The sequence below is a fragment of the Leptidea sinapis genome, chromosome 2 (genome assembly GCF_905404315.1).
Source record: "Leptidea sinapis chromosome 2, ilLepSina1.1, whole genome shotgun sequence".
In the NCBI taxonomy this organism is placed as follows: Eukaryota; Metazoa; Arthropoda; class Insecta; order Lepidoptera; family Pieridae; genus Leptidea; species Leptidea sinapis.
In genome coordinates, this window is record NC_066266.1 from 15,768,682 (window position 1) to 15,779,836 (window position 11,155).

The 11,155-nt window shown below is 39.4% G+C and overlaps 1 protein-coding gene and 1 long non-coding RNA gene across 2 annotated transcripts; both read left to right on the plus strand.

Annotated features, from left to right (window-relative positions):
* The first annotated feature begins 187 nt into the window (after nt 1-187).
* LOC126977563 (uncharacterized) lies at nt 188-5,848 on the plus strand. Its single transcript, XR_007732242.1, has 4 exons — nt 188-386; nt 652-799; nt 4,204-4,295; nt 5,827-5,848. It is a non-coding gene; the product is annotated as an uncharacterized LOC126977563 (long non-coding RNA).
* A 456-nt stretch (nt 5,849-6,304) lies between these two features.
* On the plus strand, nt 6,305-11,121 carry LOC126973155 (uncharacterized). Its single transcript, XM_050820320.1, has 5 exons — nt 6,305-6,343; nt 6,638-6,807; nt 7,766-7,823; nt 8,391-8,639; nt 10,409-11,121. The coding sequence occupies exons 1-5, from the start codon at nt 6,305-6,307 to the stop codon at nt 10,547-10,549; spliced, it is 657 nt and encodes a 218-aa protein (XP_050676277.1). The 3' UTR covers nt 10,550-11,121.
* Nucleotides 11,122-11,155: the final 34 nt, after the last annotated feature.

Consider the following 11,155-nt stretch of genomic DNA (forward strand, 5'->3'; position numbering starts at 1 on the left):
ATATTGGAAAGTTTAACTTGAACATTAAAATAAGTTTGTAATAGTTTTATTATTCTGGTTAGCTTGTTATATTATATAATCGCCAGTTTATATAATGACGTGCTTCATAGTTAATATTTTTGAATATTGAACCTTCTTATTGACTCGATGAATTGATAGATCACTCTTTCGTTAATATGACGTAAAAATAAGAAAGTATATCAAAGAAATAAAGTTAGAAGATTGTCGCAAAATTATTAATAAATGTTTAAAATCGTATGAAATGTTTGATAACAGTATTTAATAAAAAAGAAATATCTGTCAAGCAGAATGTCTTGGCTGACGAATGCTGTAAGCGTTAACAGTTATTATGAGTTCAGAGAGTTTCAGCATTGTCCACGTGAAAAGTAAGGCTTTTGTGGAGTGAGTTTGTGTTATTGTCAATATGGGATCTTGTTCTGCGTACTAGATGACTGTATACCTGCGAGGAATGGTCTTTTATATGAACCCATGCATGAGCAATTTAATATTTTCCCATTTATAACATCATCACCTATTTTCACACCACTGTGACATGGACAAAAGTCTAACATGATTAGGGACATCTGTCTGACCAAACAGAATGACACCTACCCATCATTTGATAAATTGCGTGTTACGTACTATTTTCAGAGGTGGAAATGCTAGGACAGCTCTTGGTGACCCTAGTGCTGGCGTTGGGGATGGCTCCGTGCGTTCTGCAGCGCGCCTGTTTGAGTTCGCCCCGCAGAAGCACGAACCCTCCGTCCTCCGTGTGCATGCATCGCGTCCCAACGCCAGTGTAAGTAAAGCTAGATAGCGAAATTTTTACTTCAAATACATCACACAACAAAACGATTAGTACTACACGACAGCAACGGATATCATGGTATACGAACAATTTTTTATAATTATTTGGGAAATTTATAGCTAGCTTACTTACAATGATAACTTATGAAATAATTACAATTATTAAAGGCTTCTTAAAACTTTCCACTAATATATAACGGAGAAAGAGCCTCTATTGTTTTTAAAATATGTGACGTCAACATTACTAACGTCACAATTGTTGGCTTGCTGGTGATCACTCATAATTGGATCATCAAAGAAAACTGCACGAGTATTTTGATCACCTTTGTATATTCCTCGGGCAACGTAACGACGTCCTAAAGAGGTCTGTACCGTACGACAGCTCGAGCCCTAATGCCTCGAGTGTCGGCGTCGAATTTTCTTCTCATCTCCTGTGTGAGGGCAGAAGGAACCCTCCTTCTTCAGGGCTGAGTCCTATGAATCTCTGGGTATTTAACATGCGTCTGCGCTATGTGCTTGGATCACAGCGTTGTTTTATTTTAATAGTTTTTGTGTTGTCTCCTTGCTTGTCAGTCAGTCAGTCTTTTGTCATTTTCGGCCTCTTATTTGATTGTTGCTCGTCTTCATTTATACAGTCTCTAGAATAAGCCTTCATTCTTCGTTTACCCTCTTAATCCGGAAGTCTTGCGCGTAGCGTGGCAATTCCCACCAGGTGATGGTGTGAGGAGCCATTTCATTGCCGGAACATTTCTGTTGTTAACCATCGTATGAAGGTGTCAATGTTTTCTAATGGAACGCGGTGTCCCAACTATAGCACGCAACGCAAGATTTTCTTGAGTTTGCAGGCGATACCCGTTCGTCGTGGTGCGAAACGGGTACCAAGCTGCTGCTGCATTAGTCAGTCTGGACCATATTATGTAAGTTATGTAAATCGACAATTTCGTTTCTATTGGCAGCTTGGCACGCAGAACGGGCTGGTGTTTGGCGCGAGCACCCCTCGCCATACCTATGGTGATGCCTACATGCTTCTTGAAGCTGAGTCTCCGGTCAATGGTTACTCCCAGGTATTTGACGTCCGGCCTCCATGGGGGTTCCTCCAACATTATCTTCAAGGGTGAGGTATTGTGAATTACCGGTGATGATCGCCTGTGATTTCGCTATGGTTATCACAAGTCTCCACTTCATCAACCATTTTAGACGAGCTTTTAAAGTGGGTAATACTCACTGTCTACTGTGTACTCAGGTCTATTGGAGGATACGTAGAAAGCCGCATCATCCGGGTATAGAGCGAGCTTAACCTGCCCAACGACTGGGATATCGTTGGTATACCAGGTATAGCAGTGCGGAGAGAGGCAGTTTCCTTGAGGTACTCACTGGCCTATCACTTGACTGGCAATCCCCCACAGTCAACACAGACAAGGAATCTCATGTTTGCTAAAATAATATAGCTAATATTTGACATGGCATCTCTTTTTGCATTATCTTGTACAACAGCCATACGCGATCGAAGGTCTTCTCCATATCTAGCAGCACCGCTGCGACATATTCCTTCTTGTTATCTCTCACGGCCATCTCGTTCACCATCCGTGTGATCTGCAAGGTGGACTATTCCGCTCTAAGCTCGAATTGCTCTTCTTGGGTGTATTGCGTGATATATCTTAATTAGACCCTCTCAAATAATTTGGAGAGAGTATGAAGTAGTTGGTCTGTAACTCTCAGGTTTACAGGCGTCCTTTCCCGGTATTAGATGCATCACCTTGCCTATTTTCCAGTCATCTGGAAAATGGCCGAAACGGAATATGCCGATGAAATTAGATTTTAAATTTTAAGAGTAAAATTATTAATCTTAATTATTCTCGTTTATATAATAGGTGTGTTGTAGGTTTTGCGCCGATATATATAAAACTATTGTAAGGATGTAATAATATAATGCCTTAAAACTAATCTAAACCTCAATTATTTAATCTGGAAGAACTTATTAGATAACGTTCTTTTTAATTGTCTTTATTCTTTTTTATCTTTGAAATAAAGGATGTTGCACGTCAAAACCAAAGATGGAGAAAAAAGGTGACTGAATGGAGAGGATGTCAAGGGGAGAAGGTAAAGAGCTGGTAGTGTTGGTTCCAGCTAGCTCAACCCAGAGAAGGCTGGCTATACTTGGAGGAGTACCTTCACCTGTAGAGGGATTCTTGCAAACAAAATTAAAACATGTTATTTATTTATTTACAACACTTACGTCTAGCATTACAGGAATATTCCTAAAGCGCTAGTGTAACATTTAACTTAAAAAATAATGTAACATTTAAAATGAGATTAATTAAAAAAAAATATAGAAATACATTTAATCGTACAATATATAATACTTAAGAAACCTAATCTTATAATTGTAATGTATTCCTACTTGTACATGTTTGATTTTTTTGTTAATATAATAGTAGATTTAACCCAGGAGGGTACCGGCTCTACCAGAGTCGGAGTCATTGATATGCAGAAGAAACTGCATATCAATGACATGTTGGATACCTCCAACATACATTGCTATGCAGACAACAGCACGGGCGATATAGATATATATGGCATACACGGGCCATGCAGGTCTCTCTCGGGAATTCGTCGACCAGTGCCGGGAGAAACTTGTCTTCTATCGAGTCCTCTCTTGAGAAGGTCGCGGAAAGGGGTAATTGTATTAGCGATTGCCAATTTCGCGGCTATTTGGAGATCAAAGCCAAATTGGCTTCGAAGAAACTGGGCGTCATAAATAGACCACGGCAATACTTCAAGCCGGCCCACATTCTAGCGTTGTACGAAGCGCAGGTCCAGCCACAAATGGAGTATTGCTGTCATCTCCCGTCTGGCGCACCTCAGTATCAGCTCGATCCATTTGACCGCGTGCAACGTAGAGCAGCTCGAATTGTCGGGGACCCGATGCTCTGTGAACTGCTGGATCACTTGGCGTTGCGAAGAGACATCGCTTCATTGTGTGTACTCTACCGCATGGGGAGTGTTCCGAAGAGCTGTATTACCTGATTCTTGTCGCCAAATTCCACCTTCGCACGACACGCCACAAGTTAGGATATCATCCCTCAGCTTTCTTCCATGTACTACAAAGCTGTGGAATGAACGTCCTTGTGCGGTGTTTCCGGGACGGTATGACATGGGTACCTTCAAAAAAAGCGCGTACATCTTCCTGCAATGCCGGAAACGCTCCTGTGATTCCTCTGGTGTTGCAAGAGAATGTGAGCGACGGTGATCACTTAACACCAGGTGACCTGTACGCTCGTTTGTCCTCCTTTTCCATATAAAAAAAAATTGTACTAAAGTCGTGCGAAGAAGAAAGAATGTATGGCTTTTTATTTTAATTGATATTCATTGCTATTCTTTATATTTTTTTTTCAGGAGAAACGGTAGTGCTTCCACTTGCCCAAAATTGTCAGCCAAATGAAGTTAAATTTAAAAATTGGTCACGAAGTTCTGAAGTATTCAAAAAGGTCCGTAATATAAGTTAAGGCTTCGATTAAATACTAACCCCTTTATTCATAATGGTCCGCTAACTTAAAACAGCTGCTAAAGAGTGTTATTTCTCATTCTGACTTAGGTCAATAGAAGAAGATAGAGTGAGAATTAGCAATGCTTTTAGTTAGCAGAGCTATTATGAATAAGGGGGTAAGTACCTAATCTATAATTATTTTTTAATTCAAGGCGGTAGGGGGTCATTGTAAAGTGGATACTTTCTATTTTATCGTAACTACTACAATATTTTGATAAAGTGGACAATATTTTATGTCCATTTATTTATTTTAAACTGGCTTTTACCCGCAACTCCGTCCGCGTCGAATAGTTACTTTGAGCAGCATTTTTTATGGAACCATGCAAATAATACACATACAAACTGCTGCGGTTTTTATTTTTATAAACTACTCATACTTTTTCTTGTTTTCCCATTCTTTACTATAAACATAAATATTTTATACGAGCTTTACTCGTGAGCCATACATTAGGTGGCCCATGGAAAAATATTTGTTTCTACATTTACACCTGCAACAAGTGCCTGTCTTTGAGCTTTGTTTATTGTCGTAGCAATCAGAGGAAATTGCACTGCACAAACTTTGTTAGTGAAATGGCAAATGAGTAGGAATTATTCGAAGACCTCCTTTTGCCATTCCAGGCATGATTATAGTTTTAATAATTTTGCGTCCCAGATGAGTAATATGTAGGCGTGTAGGTACCATAACATAGCCTCAGTACGTCAATATTTCTTATCCACAGGATTCAGTCCTGTGGATAAGAAATATTGACCACCGTCTTTTTAGCCTCAAATTTTCCAGTAATTGTTATCACTTGGAAGACCAAGTTCAATACATCCTTTGTAAGCGCGTCGTTATCAATTAAAACATACATTACACTACATACCTAAGACTGGCAAGTGGCAATGCTCCTGTGATTCCTTGAGAGCGGTCATGGTGCTCCATTAAAAGGCGTACTATATAGTAGGTATACATATAATATGCTGTATTGCCTCTCATGTGATCGCTCCTGTTGGGAGAGATGAATAGCATGAATTGGTAACTGCAGATCAGTTACACACTTATGTGAAAAGACAAACTCTAAAAGAAGGTAAATATAATTTCACATTATTTGTGAATGTGATACATTGTTGAGCAGCTCGAATGTAGCTAGGCTATCACTTATTCTTAAAGTGTAATAATTGTTGCTTGTGGGAAGTTATAGCAATATACCTACTTTGAAAATGATCTCCTTGTCTGACCATCTATGTTCATACCAGTTATGATGATGGCGATCGATTCTACGAGGTTTATGAGCTGCCGTATCATAGAACCCATACAAAACAAACAATAGCTGATTTGTTATAAATACCTAAAGATACCAATATTCCAATAAGACTTCAAACAATAGGGAAAACGTATAGTTGTTCCTGCTTCTGGTGACTGTGAAGCGCCATGAAAGTACTATACCTGAATATACTATAACGTCATTATACCTACCTTCTTATTCTTTCAGGTTTGCTGTTAGCTCATAAAGGCAAGTAATCTAAATTATGAACTAAATCCCCGACTATGAATGTACATGAGCGTTCCAAACATGATCCAAATATTTGACCGATGATCGCGTTTCCCTTTCCTCAACTGTTTTCAAAACAATCGTTGTATTATGCATACACCTCCTACCATGTTCATTCGATTTCTACTCATACAATATACTTACTCGAATGTCATAGCGAAATGTACCAAATCAAGTTTTATATTTAGAGTAAAGTATCCCTACCAACCAAGCCCCCATATTTGTTACTTGTCATATAGGAATTGAAGATAGGGCATTTTACTCATCATGGCTGGCGAACAAGAGGCAGCTTTTCTACCTTTCAAAATGCCTACAAGTACCTACTTTATAGTTTAACTTGCACCAACTCACCTATACCGAGGTCTCTTTCTGCTCTCAACGCTCTTCTCGAAGCCAGAAGCTTGTGATATATTTGCCGATGGATGGCAGACGGTTTTCACAGAGTGCTTGCGTTTTTGTGAGAGGAATGGATGAACGGTACTTGGATGTTTATTTATTCGTTAAAAACAGTAAATTTTGTATTTATATACAAGTAAGTAATCTAATTTATAATTAATTACATACATACTTTAATATGTAAAGTAAAGGTACAGGTACAGTAAAGTCTTAGAATGGCGATAACGTACGTAGGCCCCTCATAAGATGGACCGACGATCTGGTTAAGATCGCCGGAATACGTTGGATGAGGGTAGCGCAGGACCGATCGTAAGTATTTGTATTGATGGTAGGTATCACCGAGGGCCGGTGGTAGGGGCATGTGCGGACGTGCTACAAGAGGCGGGTGCGCGCGCCAGTGCTCGTGCGGTCGCTGCTGCGGTTGTCGCTGGCTGTTGTGTTGCTGCTCGTGCCGCTGCGCCTGCCACAAGTACGAGGACTGACATGTCGCCGCTGCCGCTTGTGCTGCTGCTGGTGCTGCACCAGGTGATCAACTTGATAATGTTTTATACGAGATATATTTAATACTTCCAACCATAACGACCTGTATAGCCGAGTGGTTAGCGATCCTACCTACAAAGCTAGAGGTCCCGGGTTCGAATCCCGGTAGGTGCAAGCATTTATATGATGAATATGGATGTTTGTTTCCGAGTCATGGATGTTTAAATGTAATTTATGTATGATTATATGTTTGTTTATATGAATTTATGTATGTTTAAGTAAGTATATTGTATTAAATATATCATTGTCTTGCAACCCATAACACAGGCTATATATGCTCAACTTGGGGCAAGATAATTTGTGTAAAAAGTGTGTCAATATTATTATTATTATTATAACCCTTCCTTCACACTGCAATGCAAGTTCACTGAATGAATAGTGTAGATAGATACAAGTGCGGCTTATGATGGTTATCGCTGACGGCGCCATTACACTGCACTTATGTATAATTGAAAGTTGTATTAGTCTATTATAAAACTAGTACCGGGCTACTAATACAGAAGGGTTACAAACACAAGCTTCATAAAACATTCGATTGTTAACAGACTTTATTCGTTTACTTTACTAAAAACTTTTATTATTTTTACAACATATGACCGCATCTACCGGTTTAAAATACAGAAACACACTCACATAAATACATCCGGTCCGTTATTTGAGTTCCGTCGGGTGACCCTCCCCGGCTGTGAACTGTCTTTTCTTTTCTTTGATGTCGTCGGTTAGGCTACGCATGCAGCCGTCACCTCCGTACATCGCGTGCAACGCTGAGTAGGAACCAATAGGAACTCTATAAAAGTCACGACATTTTGTTAACACGTCGCCTTATTATGCATATTAAATTATCCGTATTCTGAACAGCCTACATTCTGACTTGATTACTACCTACAACCGCTCCATTTATTCAATATCAGTTTAAATTTTGTATGAATTATTCGAATTCTAGATTCTTTATAATAAAAAAAATTGCATTTCAGGTCACTGGCGAATGTAAGAATTGCGTGGTAAGTACCTTTTTATATGCTATTACATATTTTAAATGTTTAATAACTTTAAACGGCCCAGCGTATAACATAACAAATCGTCAATTTGAAATACGGACTTGTTTTTACAAGTACAGCACATTAAATAACTTTGATTTTTCAAAGTTATTTAATGTGCCTGTAATCTCAATCAATATATTGTGGCACGTCTCCAATAACTTAGGTTTCTCCAAGATTTCATAGAAAATAAAATTATTACATACAAACTTTATTATTATTTTATATTATTACTTACAAAATTATTGAAAGTCCTAAATTTTATTGTATTTAATCATGTAGTCGGTTTGCATCACGTAGGCGGTAGAAGGGATGTTAGGAAATGTACCAACACAACATCCTAAATTATTATGTTAACAGTGTCTATCCGTGTTGTTGATATCGCTAACAACTAACACAATATTATGATTCGCATTGCATTCATTGACATAACAACTTAATTGAATTCAATGTTTGTCTAGTTTTGTTGAATAACTTGGTGGTTTGGGCATGAGGAGTTCATTCAAGTTTGACCAAACGTGTTCCGTGCAGGTCCTGGGCAAGGAAGAGAGGGCAATGTTCCGCGCCCACTCGGAGGCGTGTGCGGCGCAGTCGCACGTGTCGGCGGGCTCGCTGTCAGCGCTGCTGGGAGGCGCCGTGGTCCGCGACGAGCCAGCGCTGCGCCGCCACGTGTACTGCGTGCTGCAGCGCTGCAAGCTGATCGGCAAGGACGGAAAGCTGCTGAAGGCAGCGCTGCTCGGCAAGCTAGGCGCCCGCCAAGACGCAAGAATCGTTACCAAGGTTCGATGCACACCTCAATGTTATACTTGATTCTAATAAATACTGTTCATACTAGCTTTATCTTGAGAAAAGCTTACAAGACAGGGTGAACAGTATAACAACAGGGTATACAAATGACCTCAATATTAAAAGAGGCTAACTGGCCAAAGTGGTCTGAACTCAGTTGGTTTATTATTGCCTGAGAAATGGGTTTATAATTAACTGGTCGACGATTTCCCGAGAGTTGTTGCTGATAGTGTTGGAGGTGTCCAACATATCATTGATATGCAGAAGAAACAGTGTGGGAGATAGCACATAGCCTTGGGGCACTCCAGCGTTCACGGGCTTCGGGTTACTGGAAGCTAGAGGTCCACTTGCATAAGCTATCGGGAAGCCCAAATGTTATAAGTTTTAAAAGAAGCGCCTTGTGTAATACACGATCAAAGGCCTTCGCTATATCCAGGCAGCTGTCACGCCTTCCCCCTTGCTATCAATAGCCGCCGCCCATCTATGTGTTAGGTATACTAGGTCACCTTCCGACCGACCATGGAGAAAGCCGTACTGTAGGTCGTTGATCAACTGGTGACCCTCTCGGTATACCAAGAGCTGGCGGTTATTTATGCTCTCCATAGTTTTGGAGAGCAGGGAGGTAATAGCTAGGCCTGTAGTTTTCCGGATCCGAACAGTCTCCTTTTTTTTGGATCGGATGGACAAGGGCTGACTTCCATGAGTCAGGGACTACGCCGTTTGAATATGAGTGCCAGCGTCAAATCAGGGGGCACGTTCTAAAACGATTGGAGAAATGCCATCCGGCCCGCTCAACTTCCTGACGTCCTGAGTGCTGTGTCTTTGTTCGAAAAAATTTTAGCGAATTTAGTAAATATGAAAACACTTTTCTTTTCCCATCCAGGGACCCCACAAAACTACAAGTACCTTGCTGTAGAACTACATTGTTTCAGAGAAACTGTTTTATAAAAATCTATAATCACATCCCAAAGATAATAAGTGAGGTATCGTCAAATAGGAATTTCTCATCTAAATTGAAAATATACCTTAGTAAAAACTGCTTATATTCATTAGACGGTATTTCTAACTCATAAAAATACAATATGTTCCAGACTTCACCAACATATCATATACTAAAATGTTCTCCGCTGCATCTTATGTTACAAGAATAATTCCAATCGGTTCAGTAGTTTTCGCAGTATAACCTAAAGAAAAAACCGGCCATACATTTATTAGTACAAAATAGATTCGTGCTAGACGTCAGGAGCCCCGCGCAAAATGGCGCGTTTGAATAGCCGAAATATATTGCCGGGAAAGAATATTTATTTTTAATTCAATAAGAATGTTTTTATCAATAATTTGATGTGTTTGATAACTTTTAGGATGTAAAAAAACAAATTTAAGTATTTTTATGTATTGATCCACAGTGCTCAGACAACCAGTCCGGACAGTACTCAGTACTGTCCGGACCAATTCCGACCATGTACTTAGGCTAAAAAATACACGTACCAGCGGCTTTTCTTTGAAGGCGGTGCTATTCAACTTTTGCGCGGAAAACTGGCAATACCGCGTTTTGATCAAATGAAAGTTCATTGAATCATTGACCTAGTGACCCACTTCTACAGAACGTTCAAATTTGCTCAAAATGAAGTCTTCTTTTTGACAACATTAATGCGCGTATTTTGTTAATTTTTTGTATAGTGTCAGCAAATATGCTTAAAAGTATGTACCTACATTTATTTCATATATGCTACTTCCATATACATCGATATTTGTGATGGCAGGTGCTGGAGACCTGCGCTGAGCAAACGGGAGACACCCCCGAGGACCTGGCGTGGAACCTGTTTCGCTGCGGGTACGACCGCAAAGCAGTCCTGTTCCACCACATGCCCGCTGGCGACGACGGAGCACTCTCAGCATCCTAGCAATTCTGTCTTCGTCTTTGACTTAGGGTGAGATCTATAGAGCGAACTTAGACTATGCTAAGACTTTACTTACACAGTCAGCACGATTGTGATAATATGCAAACTTAACTTATGTATTCGGCTGTCTTATCTTAAGCTCAGGATAATTCCAGCTGTAAAATGCCTATAAAAACGAAATAAAAGATTATGCTAAGCTTACGCTCAGCTATGTTTTATGTGAATAAAGTCTGAGCAAAGTCTAAGTACGCTGTATAGATCGGCCTTAGGTGTCCATCGTTTACAATTTGTCCTTGTCCATTTCTAAATCTCGGAAATCATTGATCTGGGTCCATATAAATAAATATATATACCTTATTTTTAAGGCTAGAAACTATAAAGGTTCATCTTTCCGTTGAGAAACTGTAATTTATTCCGATTCCTTTTTACCATTGTTTCTTAAATATTTTTGTTATTTTAAACACGACAATGACTTTGTGATCGTATTTTTTTAGTTCCTTTAAGTACCTATTTCATTTTAAATAGTTACTGATAATTGATAAGTATTTATAAAGGTCTGTATTCAAATATAAATAAAAATGTGAATTATATTAAGGTATTTTTACTATA

Bases quoted from the DNA above. Each gene is read 5' to 3' on its own strand.
- LOC126973155 (XM_050820320.1), top strand. From the start codon at position 6,305: ATGGATGGCAGACGGTTTTCACAGAGTGCTTGCGTTTTT. The intron at 6,808-7,765 runs GTGATCAACTTG...TTCGAATTCTAG, and splicing joins TGCTGCTGGTGCTGCACCAG to ATTCTTTATAATAAAAAAAA. The intron at 7,824-8,390 runs GTAAGTACCTTT...TGTTCCGTGCAG, and splicing joins GCGAATGTAAGAATTGCGTG to GTCCTGGGCAAGGAAGAGAG.